The sequence below is a fragment of the Theobroma cacao genome, chromosome 10 (assembly GCF_053813885.1).
Source record: "Theobroma cacao isolate CCN51 chromosome 10, ASM5381388v1, whole genome shotgun sequence".
Taxonomy (NCBI): Eukaryota; Viridiplantae; Streptophyta; class Magnoliopsida; order Malvales; family Malvaceae; genus Theobroma; species Theobroma cacao.
This window is the reverse complement of record NC_142648.1, coordinates 4112468-4126813: the sequence shown is the minus strand read 5'-3', so window position 1 is coordinate 4126813 and position 14346 is coordinate 4112468. Positions and strand designations below refer to the sequence as shown.

Here is a 14346-nt window from a genome sequence, read left to right as displayed (position 1 = left end):
GAAATGAAGAAGCAAGAAGTGTTGGTTTGGGCTTTGCCAACTACCCCTACTAATGAAGTAACAGCCACCAACCCCCCTTTTTATGAAACTTAAATGCAACACTTTGTTGGTACTCTTTTTCGCCATTCTAGGTTAGATACGTAGCGACTTTTTAATCACTCTTTCGGCTCTTACAAGAACTAGAATTCGGGACACTCACGCTTTATCTATTTTCTTACAAAACAAACAATTTGATTGGACAAAGCATTTTCTCTTTGAACGTAAATCTCTTGTCTTCTTTCTTACGTCGATTTTAATTTGAATAATCAATGAAGAGTGATCACAGAGTCAGGGAAGGAGAAACTTATCATGTCCTTTTCCTTCTTATATAACAAAAAATAAAACTTGCATTACACTTTTGAAGCTCATAGAAATTCCAATTCCATGTATTATAATTTTCGAAAAGGAAAATTTAAAGAATCTTAACCAACTTCTTTATTGTTTCTTTTGATATATACATATACATATGAGAACCTACTATTTTTACTTTTACCTGAAGTCTTATACAGTCCATAATTTTTTTCAATATTCAAACTTGTAAGTTGTAGCTATCAAATTGGGTAATTAAAACTTGTAATAAGTTTTAATTATTGAGATATTATCGTAACGATAATTACCAATTTTTTTAGTCTTTTAATAAAATTTTTAGTTTAAATAAATTTGTATCACAAGCAATCGAGATTTCAAGTTTTTTATTAAAAAAATTTATACTTTTTAATTTTGTGACTCTTAAGTTTAAATTTAGAAAACTAATTTATGAAATAAGTGAAAGGTATTATTAGGTATTTTTTAATTAAAAAAGTATAATGTTTTAAAAAGTTTATGAACTATTCAAAAAATTTTAAATAAAATTTTATTTTTATATAAAATTCAATAAAATTTTTATATTTTTATTTTGAATAAAATAGTTTTTTATGATTAATGGTTGATTAATTATTATTAGTTAAAATATTATTTTATCATTTTGATTATATAACGTTGATATGGAAAGTGAAAATGTCACGTGATCATATTATTATGTCACGTGATCATATTATTATGTCAAATCAACATATCATACCACCATTTATTATCACATATTGATTTGTCACGTGAGTACCATATAGTATAAAATGATAAGTGATATTTTTATTTAAAAATTTAAACTTTTTAATGTTATGACCCTTAGTTTAAATTTAGAAAACAAATTTATAAAATAAGTAAAAGTTATTATTAGCTATTTTTTAATTAGAAAAGAATAATTCTTAAAAAAGAGCTTAGTTGTGGGGGGTTTATCGAGGTCTAAGCCTAGCTTGGGAATTGGGTTATCGTAAAATAGAGCTCCAAGTTGATAGCAAGTTAGTGGTGCAAGCCATAATTTTCCCCAAGGGTCATCCGTGTTCAAATTCAGATTTGATTGAAGTTATCCAACATCTACTCCTGTGTCAATAGGAAGTTAAAACACGACATATATTTAGAGAAAAAAACACTCTCATCGACTTCTTAGCAAAGAAAGGCTTCTCCATAGAAGAGGATTACGAATTTTACGATGTGCCACCCATAGACACTAGATCTTTTCTCATGAATGATATGTTGGGGATTAGTTTCCCTCGTTTAATAAAGTTCCTTTTATATAAAAAAATATTTAAATAAATTTTTATTTTTATATTACATTTAGAATATTTTTTATAGTTTTATTTTAAATAAAATAAACTTTTATAATTAACGGTTGACTAACTATTATTAGTCACTTGTCATTTTTATTATATCACATCAAAATATCACATTACAATTTATTAGAACATGTTGATCTATTATGTGAATATCATGTAATATAAAATGACGAGTGATGTTTTGATGAACGATAATTAGTCAATCGTTAATTATAAAGATTTATTTGGTTACAAATAAAATTATAAAAATTCGATTGAGAATAATAAAATTAAAAATTTATTTGAATTTTTAAATATAATTGAAAGAATTTTTAAAGTATTATACTAATTAAAAACAAAACCAAGTTGCTTTCCAAAAAAAAAAAAAACAAAACCAAGTTTCCATGTGCATAAAAATAAAAGTTAAAATCAAGAAACACAATTAATTTTTGGGGCATTTTTAAAAATAACCCTTAAAGATAATATGTTTTCAAAAATAACTTTCTTTATAATTTTAACTATTTTTAATCAAGTTTGACAAAATTATCTTTAATATGTTACACGTTATGATTAAATTATTATATGTCATGTACAAAAACATGTGACACATCATGGTTAGGTTATTACATACAATGTACAGAAATATGTGACACGCCATGGTTAGGTTGTTATACTCCATGTTAAAAAAAATTATCCTTAATGAAATTACACGCTATGATGTTACACTCCATGTACAAAAATATGTTACACATCATGATTAAGTTGTTACAATCATGTGCAAAAATATGTGACACACTATGGTTAGGTTGTTACACACCATGTACAAAAACATGTGACACGTCATGTACAAAAATATGTGACACGCTATGGTTAGGTTGTTACACACCATGTACAGAAACATGTGACACGTCATATACAAAAACATGTGACATGGTTAGGTTGTTACACGCCATGTTGAAAAAAATATTGTTGTTACATGCTATGTACAAAAACATGTTACATGCTATGGTTAAAAAAAGTCGTTATACTCCATGTTGAAAAAAAAAAAACTATTGTTACACACCATATTGAAAAAATATTATTATTACATACCATATTTAAAAATATTTTGTTACACTTTAAGGTCTAAACTGTTGTTATTATTTACAAACTAAAATTTCAAATCCTCTCAACTCTCTTCATTTCTTTTTATTTTTTTTGACAATTTGGCACCGATTAAAGTGTTTTTGTCATATTTTCATAAATCAAAACATAAATTTTCTTATCTAAAACACCTATTTCAACTAAAAATAAAAAAAAATTTCTTTTAAAAACTTAGGTTTATAAATTTTAATTTTTTGAGTTTATTGATGTTTAGGTCCCGAATTGATTCAATTAAAAACTATTTCAAATTTCTGTGATCATTTCTACCATTTTAATTTTACTTAAAATACCTAAAAATCAAAATTTTCAAATAACCACCCACCCAAGCACATCAAAACCATTATTTGGTGTCTTAAAAACATAAGAAAAAAAAATGAAATTACAAGAGAGAGAAATCAGAAGCATAGCAGATGAATGTCGAAAAAAGAAATAGATAAAATTTGAGAGATTGAGATGAAGAGATAGAAATCAAAAACACAAATGAAGAAAAATTATGATGAATGGTTTAATTTATTTGAAATAATTTTAAAGATATTTTTATCAAATCATGACTAAATATAATTAAAAATAATTAAATTTATTTTAATAATTATTTTAAAAATATTTTTATCAAAAAATATTATTCTTCATAATTTCCTCATCATTTTTCTTACTTGGCATGCTCACGAGGCTAGTGTGCTGGATAAGAAAATAATATATAACGCAGCAGATCACTTGTCCCCTTTCACGATAAGTATCTTCCAGCGCTTAGCTGAAACTCACAACTAAAAAATTTCAAAACCTTCTTGAGCTGACCCCCAGCCCTGCGCATTTTAGTAAAAATGGCGCGGCATCCGGTAGCTGAAGCCGACGAGAAGAGTCCCTTCGGCACCTTAACTCCGGACGAGTTTTACGCGCGCCACTCAGTGAGTCACTCCTCCGAGTTCTTCACCAATGCCCGCGGCCTCAAGCTCTTCACTCAGTGGTGGACTCCACTCAACACTCCAATCTCCGGAATTGTCGCCGTTGTCCACGGGTTCACCGGTGAGTCGAGCTGGTTACTCCAACTTACGTCCGTTCTTTTCGCCAAATCGGGATTTGCCGCGTGTGCGATCGATCACCAGGGTCACGGTTTCTCCGAAGGCCTCGACGGACTCGAAGCTCACATTCCAAGCATCGACGGCGTAGTCGACGATTGTATTCAGTTCTTTGACGCCTATCGTGCTCGTCACGCGGCAGATTTGCCTGCCTTTTTGTACGCGGAATCGCTTGGCGGAGCCATCGCGCTTTATATCTCGCTCAGACAAAAAGGCGCGTGGGATGGATTGATTCTCAACGGCGCAATGTGCGGGATAAGCGCTAAATTCAAGCCTCCATGGCCGTTGGAACATTTTTTATTCATAGCCGCCAAGCTTATGCCCACCTGGCGAGTGGTTCCCACGCGAGGGTCTTTGCCGGAAGTTTCATTTAAAGAGCCGTGGAAAAGGAAGTTGGCAATAGCGAGTCCGAGGAGGACAGTGGCAAGGCCACGCGCCGCCACGGCTTACGAGCTCATTCGGATATGCAACGACTTGCAAGGGAAGTTTGAGGAAGTGGATGTGCCATTGCTTATTGTGCACGGTGGTGATGACGTCGTATGTGATCCTGCTTGTATCGAGGAGCTTTATAAACGCGCCGCCAGCGTGGACAAGACGTTGAAGATTTATCCTGAAATGTGGCACCAACTGATTGGGGAGCCAGAGGAAGGTGTGGAGTTGGTGTTTGGGGAAATGGTGGAATGGCTTAAAAGTCGAGCTTCGCAGACCGCCGAGGCAAACGGTGACGGTAGTGCACGCGCTGCTGTCGGCAGTGTCAGTGCATAGTTGGGTAGTTAATTAGTTGTGTAGCTTTGAGTGGACCAACATGAGCATGCCATGTGGGTAAAATATTTAATGATATTCATATTTAAAGCCCCTTTATTTTAGATAATAATTCAATCAGTTAATTTCTTATGCATTATAAAGTACTTAAATATAATATATATATATGTATATATCTTGTATTTTTTGCTTGTTGCATACTCATTGTATACGAATATGTCAAAAAAATTTAAAATAAGTACTTAAATTGAGAGGAAAAAATAAAAAAAAATTAGGCAAAAAGGGTGATAAGAAAAATAGAATTCAATTTAAAATTATTTTTGTGCAATTTAATTAATGTAATATACCCTTCATACAAATCAGACTAGTTCTTGGCTTTAACATAGTATACACTAAGTTTATGGTTTTGACTAAATTTTTAACACCCATTAAATGAGTTAAAAAAAGAAAAAAATGAATTGAGTAATTCCTTAATGTATTTGACGTGGCAAGAATTTATAAACATGTAAAATCACAATGAGAAATTTGTTTTGTATTAATAAAAAGCATTTATTCATATTTCTCAATGTAAATATTTACTTTTAATAGGTTTTATTCAATAATAGCAAATTGTTTTATGCAGATGAACCTATAAAACATGTAAAATAAAAAAAATTAATTTTGTATGTACAAAAACATCTATAGCACATTTTTTTTATTTTACATAATGTATTTATCTTTTTTAAATATAACCATGTAATTCTTTAATGTCATATATGAGTTTTATCGTGAAATATGAATCGAGATCATCGTCTCAACTCAATAAAGATTAATATAGTTATGTGCCAATTTAATGTATTAGTGTAAATTTCGTATACATGTATTCTTTTACTAAAGCTATAGAGCACTACAATTTGTTTTTAAGTTTGTCACTAAGATTTTCATCACTTGTTAGTTCACATGGATGTGTATTAATAAATTTATGTACAATAAAAAGGATGGGCCAATTGGCACCTCCAAGAGGTTGGAATTAATGTTAGGTGCCCCACATCAATTATGTGCAAAGGACCCATTAATGTTTTATTGGAAGTAAATTAAATTGGAACATGGCCACCCATAATAGTGTCACATCAAGTGGATGGCCAAGGTTGTTAATAGGTGTTAAAATTCAAATTAATTGCATTATTTAAAGTTTTTATATCTTTCTGTTATAATACCTAAAAAGAGCTGTATGGTTCATCATTATTCCTTCGAATAGGTAGATAAAATTAGTAGTCAATTGCTTTAAATGGTTAGATAAATTAGTAGTTGATTAAATATGCATCAATTGTCTTTTAATATAAATATTCAAAATTTATGTGATTTCAAAAATTAACAAACACGGAGAGTATACTCACTTGTCGACTCAATTAAGATTGGAATATTAGACTCAACGGAGATTGTGAAGGATGTGTGGACAATGTAACATTTTAGAATAGGTCAGTTAGATCATCCACTTTCTAAGGAAAGAAAACAATGAAGAACTAAAACTTAGAACAGACATTCCAAATTGTTTATGCATTGCACAAATCAATGTATTATCTCAAAGTTCTGTTTCTGTAAGTTCTTTTTCTACTTTCTTCTTCTGTCAGATTCAATGGCTGTTAAGATATGGGTTCTAGCATAAAAACTTTGCATGTTTCAAAATTTTATTTGGATGGTTATAGGAGTAACAAGGGAGTTTCTTTGTTGGATATTGAAATATTGATGGAGCATATTTTCAATCTGATAGATATGCGTAGTACCAACAGTAGGATCAAAGTCTCCATAACTGAGTCAACAATGATGCAGATTGTGCACAGTGCAATGGACAAAGCATATAGAAAAGTAAGGTCCAAAAATGGGGTTCTTGAGCGCTTGAATGAGATATCAAAATTCTATGAATTGTCTGTGATGCAATTAGAGGGGTGTTTGAAGTTTGTTCAAGAAGAAACAGATAACTGTGTTCTTGAAAGTTGCCACCAGGTGCTGCTTGAGGACTTGACAGAAATTAGGGACCGCCTTCAAGGACGCCTGAAGGAAGTAGAGCTGGCTATATCAGAGAAGGATAAAGAGTTATTGGAGATATTAGCAAATGAATTGAAGCTTAGGAAGGCACTGGAGATGAATGAAAAAGAATTGGATTCTCTTCATGCTGACCTTAAACTGGAAAAAAGGAAGAGTGAGGGCATTGAGGAGTTCATTCTTAGCGGCCAAGCAAATACTGATGGAGATAGAGAAGGCAAATTCTGTGAGTTAAAGAGTTCGGTTGATCAGCAGGTATGGAACATACAACAACAGCTTGAGCCTAACTATCAACTCAGAGATGAAGAAAGAAGTCAAGGAATTGACAACAGGAAGATTGAGCAGATGGGATCAGATATTAGCATTTTGAAAGAAACTCTGGATGTTGCCTTTTGTAAGATGCAGAATGCAATTTTCTTATCTGAGCTTGGGCCAATAGAGCATCAATGGACTTGGGACATAGAGAGAGGTACAGCTGCTATTGTGATTAAAGGCTCATTGAAAGATTTTCGGGAGAATTTTGAAGAGGAAGTGAAGAAGAGAGAGATGCAGGTTTCAGTTGGGCTGAGAAAGCATTTATCTGATGTGATGAGAGAGATGACTTGTCTCAGCCATGAGCTTGAGCTTTTTAGTAATCAGGATGAGGTTCAAGTGAAAAGTTCAAAAGCTAAGGATTCTCTAAAAGCAAAAGGAAGATGTTTATCAGAAGGGCACAGTTTTGGCAATTCCAGCAATTTCTTATTGAAGGTTGAAGAAGCAAGTACAATGGGGCAGCCCTGCAAAGAGGATTCAGAAAATGATGGTGGTCATTATGTTGCAAAGATGATAAAGAATCATGAGTCCATAATCCGGAGAAAAAATGAAGAGCTGAATTCGCTGAAGCGAGAAATTCTTCGTGAAAGAGGGTTTGCATCCCTTGGGAGAGAAAAAGGTTCTGTTAATCCAAAAAGAAGGATTCAAGAAGTTATTATGAGTTTGGAGAGTTTAATCAACTGGAATCCTTGGCTTCGTGATATTTTTAGTGACTGTACTTGTGATAATGAGGTGGAAACTCTTCCTGAGGTGAGGTTATCTGCAGGTGATCAGCTGGGTATAGAGAAATCAGGCATTGAAAGTATGGAAGAAGTATGGGCAAATGTGAAGAAAACCTCAGTTTCTCAACCAGGAAATGAAGAACCATGCAGTGAAGTGAGAATTATGAAACAAGAATTGAAAGATGCAAATCTGCAAACCATGATGATGGAAGAGATTTATTTAACTATTTTCAAAAGTTTAGTAGAAGAATTTCATATTGAGATGCTCAATCATCAGTTACAATGCCTTGTAAAAGAAGGAATGTATGAAAGATTTATTGAGGAAATGAAAAATGAGAGGAATGAGAAAACTGGAAGTGACAGAATTGAAGTACAAAGCAGAGAAGAGAAATACGATTCCTTGTTCAGGAAGGCAGTGACGGATCTTGATTCTTCTCATAACTCCAGAGCAGCATGTTACCAGAATGCTAAGGCTGAAAGTAATTGTTTAGAAGACCAAAACTTTAGTGGCTTCGGTAATTTGGAGGATATGGTAAAGGAGGATGTTTACACATTCCTCTTACAGGAAATACTCAGGGAATGGAATGAGAATAAAGAAAGTTACAAGTCTAAATGTGCTTTAGGGGAGGAACTATGTTTCATTGTCTTTGGTGAGACCGTCAGAGATATTATGAACACTGCCAATTATGCATTAAGCAAACTGAAAGAGATCAAAGCTCATGACAGTTTCAATTATGACTTCCAATTCAGCAACAAATTTTTTGAAAGTGCAGCAATGTCTATCAAGGATGATGTTTGGAAGGTTTTCCTTGCTGAGATGATTAAGGAATGGAAGATGAAAATTGATGCGTTCAGTACTGAGAGTCTCATTAGGGAAGAGGTGCTCCAATTTCTTGTTGCTAAGGCAGTGAAAGAAGCTTGCATTATGGAGGCAGCTGATGACCAGAATGAAGAAAGAGATCCAAACAACTTGCTCCCTGTCAACAAGTTATGGACAAGTCTAGACGAAAATGGGAAAGAGAATTTGATGCAAACATTGGATAGACTAGTGAAGTTTTTGGAAGAGGAGGAAGCTCTGATACTAAGTGCATGTTCTGAAATGAAGGAGCAGAAGAGGCACCTTGACCTTGTTCGGTCTGTATTTGATGAGTTGGATGGACATGAGCATTTTCAGGGATTATTTACTAATGAGCAAAACAGTACCAAATCAGCAAATAGCAAACTTGAGAAAGCTTTGCAGCACTTAGATTTTGGTAAGGCAATATTGAGTGAGTTGGGATCCCGAATAGGCATAACAGTTGGCAATTTAGAATGGCTTCATAGTGAAATGACTGCGCTTGTTGACACCACACATTGCAAGAATCCCTCCATTTACCAAGCAAAAGATGTTGAGGAGGCGAAAATAAATATATATGAATCTCTTTTAAACCCCATCCAGGAGTTATCACAAATATTGAAGGGCTTTGAGTGTTCATCATGTACAAGATTAGGAAGGCATATTTTTAGGTATTTCAATTTGTCTATTAACTATAATTGCTTGCTAATGCTGCTATTTTTGTTGAAAAAAGTTCATCTGATCTTTGGTTTAACTCATGTAGAAATCACTGATCACTGCATGCTGAGATCATACTATCATGATTTGTGTTTAATCCTAATCTAAAAATGTACTGACATATTTTGAGTGTGAGACTAATGGCATAATTGTTAGTTAGGAGATAGTTAGCCACTAAATGCATTATAAAGTATAGACTCTCAGAATATAAAATGGATGTCAAAGAAGCAGTGAATGGTATTTTATATGTCTTGTAGAATTTGCCTAGTCTTGAATCAGGTTTTGTTAACTATACTATCTGTATAAATGATACTCTTTCTACTAGAATTGAAATATGTACTTCCAGAGACTATGAATTTCTTGGAGTTTTACACTAAAAACTTTCTAGAATTAAGGGGACCTTTATGGACTAAGCAAAGCACTGTAATGGTTCTTTGCAGGTTGGAAGAACTGAAGCATCAACTCGATTTGCTTGTTGAACGCACTGCCTCACTCAGCCAAAAGGAATCGCTTTACAGGAAGGCTTTTATTAGGAGATGTGAAAATCTCCAAATGGCTGAAACAGAGGTTTTGAACTACACTCAATTTCTTTTTTTCTTCTTTCCTGCAGCAATATGTTCCTGACTTAGTTTATGCTGCAAAATAGGTAGACCTTCTTGGTGATCAAGTGGATCTACTTCTAGGACTACTTGAGAAGATCTATGTAACAATGCATCGACATTCACCAGTATTGCAGCAGTTTTTTGAGGTGGGTGATGTTCAGTTTCCTAGTGCATTCACTTGCTTTTTCTTGGGGACAACCTGGTTTCCTTATGTTTCTGTTTCTTTCTCTCTTGCAGGTCTCAGAAATGTTGAAGCTAATAGAGAAAGAAATAGGAGGAAGAAGATAACAGTGCCGTTTCATGCCCTCTTTTCTCTTTATTTTGTCGTCTTAAAGAGTATATGCAAATCGAATTAGAGAAAGAACCATCTGTTGTAACATCAACCATTGCAAGACAAGTGATGCTATCTTATCTGAAAGGGCTAATGTTGGAGCCAAAAACCCTTTGGGAAGCCTGTTTAAGTTGCTTAACCTTCTGTTGCTATACAAATTCAATTAAAATTGGAAAAATTCCAGCAAGCAGAGAAAATTTGCAAAAGGGAATTCAACTCCATGTGCTATCAGAAGATGCTGGAGCAGTTTATGCAGAGTAGAATGTTGTTATGTCCACTGTGGCATAGGTTTCATAACCCAAATTCCTTTATTTAGAATCATTCCATTGTTTTGTACTTTAACACTTTGTGCTTTTTCTAATTTAATTTACTTATACATTGGAAAGATTAATGTAAAATAATAGTTTAAAAATATAATCGATGAAGATATTATCGATACAAGTGGAGTCACCTGACCCCACTGAACTCTATATACAAAGTTCTTCTTCAAGACTCCATGCAATTGTCTCCCTTAGTTTGACCCCTGAAAAACAATGTCTACAACAAGATTTATTCTTCTTCTCATCCCCTTAGTTATCTTTCATGGTGATCTTCAGCAAGTGGCTGCAGCCTTTTCCTCTAAAGCCGCCAGCCATGAAGAAATCATAGATTTCACTGATTTTACCACTCAAGATTTACATGTAAGCAAGCCACCTGTTGTTCATGGAGAGAAAGATGTGGTGGTTTTGACTGGAAAGAATTTCAGCAGTTTCATAGCCGAGAATAAATATGTGATGGTTCTCTTCTATGCCACTTGGTGCGGTTGGAGCCAAAAAATGGTACCAGAATTTGAAGCAGCTGCCACTTTGTTGAAGGGTGATCAGGTGGCTTTTGCAAAAGTTGATGCTACCAGGGAAAGTGAGTTGGCAGTGAAGTATAAAGTTTCTGGATATCCCACAGTGTTTTTGCTTGCGGGTAGAGTTTGTAAGCCTTATGACTCTAAAAGAACTAGGTATGTTTTTGTGTTTGATTTGTTTTTGTTGGATTTTGTCTCAAGAACTCTGATTGTTTTGATGACCAAAATTGGTCTTTGCACTCAACAATAGGTGACTTAGAAGACGAGAAAAGTAGAATGAGTGTTGTAAAAGAACTGCTTCCCTCATACATACAAATATATAGAGAGAGATTATTACCCCTGGTATAATTTTCTCACCTAGAAAAAGTGGGGACATGGAAGGAAAGTATAGTAGGTATCCCTGGAATCCAATTTCTTTTATGCAAAACATTAAGCAATGATCACAAAAGTTGGTTGAGAGTCCATTGTTTGTGCCATCCACATTTTTTGTCAGGAAGTACTGAACCGTGACTTATATTGGACCATATATAGGCATTAATCATTATATATATACTGGTACATCTGCATGATAACCCATACCAATAACAAGGGTTATTCTTTGTTCAATTTTTTTTCCCTTTTTTTATAGCAATTCTTTGTTCCCCTCTAAATGCTAAGCTTGATGCATTAGTGGGTTGATGACTTGCTTTTTAAAGTCCTGCAATTATTATCAAAAGTGTTAAAAAAAACACAGCACCCTTTTTCATCTGTTGTATAACTCACTTTGTAATTCATAATTGATTAGTCTAACATGGTTAATTCCAGGAATGAGATTGTGAGCTGGGTAAGGAGCAATATTCGTGTTCTCAATGTAACAGCAAACGATGATGCAGAACCTATTTTCGTGACCACTTTTACAGAAGAAAGAGCTCCACTAATTTTTCAAAACTCACTAAAACAGGTAATACCTTATGTCATTAAAACAATATTCTTATCCAGAAAATGCAATTGTGGATTTGACATCTCTAGGAACTTCCTTATCAGTTATGGCTTTTTGACACTAAAAGTGGATCAAAGGAGGTCAAATCTGCATTTGAAGAGGCATCCAAAGCACTCGGACAAGAGGTCAGTACTGTATTTTATAGTAACCTTGTTATGGAATAACATCGTTTTCTGGTGGCTGAGTAATCTATTATATCTTCAGAAATTGAATAATGAAACTAACTTTGGCCTTGAATTTATTTGACATGGGATGTGAAAAGAGGGTAAATCTTGAAATGATAACACAGGTAGAAGTTAGGATGCAAAAGTTGCTGGGAGTTGCTGTGATAGCAGAAAGTTGTTAATGTAAATCATGGAGATCTTAGCTCTCCTGATCTTTTTCTTTGGGAGGGTACCTTGCTATTTTTGATAAAGCAGCATGTACATTTGTTACTCTCTTCCATTCTGAAAAATTGGAAAAGCCACAGCCAATTAGATAGGAAGAGCAAAGGCACAATGTTTCCATTGATGGACTGCACTTTACATACATGTGTGCATCTTTCTGAGCTTCGTTCAATCCATTTAAGTGGAGAAACCATAAGCCTTTGCCTTAACTGCTGTGAAACCACCTATCCTAGAACTGGTTAAATAAATTACCTTTTCTGTAAAGAGTTTTTCTCATTTAGCACAAAAATTTCAAGGTGACAATGCATATAGCTCGTATGAAGTCTAGCACAGCTCCTGGCTGCAAAGAAATGGCTTTTACCATAACTGAAAGGAATCTGTCCGAGCTTCCCTTTCCTGCATTATTAACATATATACTTGTTTTACCCCCAAGTAGTTACTTAATCTTTGAGACAATGCTGCACAAACATTTATTAGTTTTCATGCCAAATCAATCTATAGTGTTTCTTCTGTTGTACTTCCTTTGATCTGACCTTAATAAGATAATGACCTTGTTTCTAGCAAATAGGATAGGAACTGACCTTAAGTTAATGAAATTTTCATTGGTTTCCTTGCAGCTTCTCTTTGTCTATGCAGAGATAAGCGATGATGATATGGGGAGACGACTTGCAGCTCATTTTGAATTAACTGGAGATACTCCAAGGGTGAGTTTGTTCATCCCCCATTCAGCTACCTTCCCCAAACCCAACAAAAGATAATATAGTTTTATGTGTCTCTTATATTACTTCTTACTCCAAGTAGTTGAAAGAGTTCTTTCATTTTAAATACTAATCATGAGCAACTTGGTCTGCTTCTGTGCAGATTATAGCAAGGAGTAGACATGGTAACAAATATGTATTCAATGGTGATATAACCGCAAGCACAATTAAGGTTTGAATCCTTATCCTCCCCAACTTACTTAGCTATATGCAGAAAAAACTCACTGGGAATGGCCCCTTTGATTGTCAGTTTGCTTCATTCCTTCTTCCTAGCAAGCCTTGAAAATTCATGACATGCACTCAAAGATTCTAAGTCTGTCTTCCTTACTTTTTGTAGTCATTTGGTGAGGATTTCTTGGATGGCAAGCTTCCTTACGCGTCGAATCTGATTCCAGAGCAAATTCTTAGGCTTCACACACCTTCTCATGCCTCAGATCCAACTTCCTTTCCACATATAGCCTAGACCTAAAGGAAGGGATGCCAAAGGAAATTATGTTTGTCAGTAATTTCAAAGCAATGGCCTGTTCTCCATTGTTTATGTTAGAGGATATTGTAAGGAATAACCTCCTTCAAAAATAATTATTAAAATAAATTTAATAGTTTTTAACATATTTAGTCATAATTTGATAAAAATACTTTCAAAACTATTTTAAATAAATTAAATCATTCATTTTAATTTCTCTCAATTTGTGCTTTTGATTTCTCTCTTACCGTCTAACTTTCTCTAATTTTGTTGATTTCTCTCTTCGACATTCATTTGTTATATTCTTGATTTTTTTCTCCCGCGCTTTCAAGATGCCAAGTAAGAGTTTTGATGTGCTTGGGATGGGTGGTTATTTGGAGAATTTAATTTTTAAATATTTTGGGTGACACTAAAATAATAAAAATGATCATATATGTTTGAAATAACTTTTAATTGGATTAATTCGAGATTTAAATACCAATAAACTTAATAATTTGAAATTTATAAACCTAAGGTTTTAAAAGAAATTTTTTTCAATTTTTAGTTGAAATAGATGTTTTAAATAAGAAAATTTGTATTTTGATTTATGAAAATATGTTAAAAAAACTTTAATCGGTGCCAAATTGTAAAAAAAAAAAAAAACAAAAAGAAATGGAAAGAGTTGAGAGGATTTGGAGTTTGGTTCGTAAGTAACAACATTTTATGCATTAAAGTGTAACAAAATTTTTTTAAA

General features: G+C 33.6%; 3 protein-coding genes across 3 annotated transcripts; all 3 read left to right on the top strand.

Annotated features, from left to right (window-relative positions):
- The first annotated feature begins 3539 nt into the window (after positions 1-3539).
- Positions 3540-4763, top strand: LOC18586391 (caffeoylshikimate esterase). The gene has a single exon (XM_007009765.3). It carries the CDS (start codon positions 3635-3637, stop codon positions 4652-4654), a length of 1020 nt encoding a protein of 339 aa, XP_007009827.3. The 5' UTR covers positions 3540-3634; the 3' UTR covers positions 4655-4763.
- A 1339-nt stretch (positions 4764-6102) lies between these two features.
- On the top strand, positions 6103-10662 carry LOC18586390 (WPP domain associated protein). The gene is made up of 4 exons (XM_007009764.3): positions 6103-9213; positions 9700-9826; positions 9906-10007; positions 10099-10662. Exons 1-4 carry the CDS (start codon positions 6281-6283, stop codon positions 10147-10149), a joined length of 3213 nt encoding a protein of 1070 aa, XP_007009826.3. The 5' UTR covers positions 6103-6280; the 3' UTR covers positions 10150-10662.
- LOC18586389 (protein disulfide isomerase-like 1-4) lies at positions 10654-13702 on the top strand. Its single transcript, XM_018128695.2, has 6 exons — positions 10654-11183; positions 11832-11967; positions 12051-12131; positions 13010-13096; positions 13254-13322; positions 13488-13702. Exons 1-6 carry the CDS (start codon positions 10726-10728, stop codon positions 13611-13613), a joined length of 957 nt encoding a protein of 318 aa, XP_017984184.2. The 5' UTR covers positions 10654-10725; the 3' UTR covers positions 13614-13702.
- Positions 13703-14346: the final 644 nt, after the last annotated feature.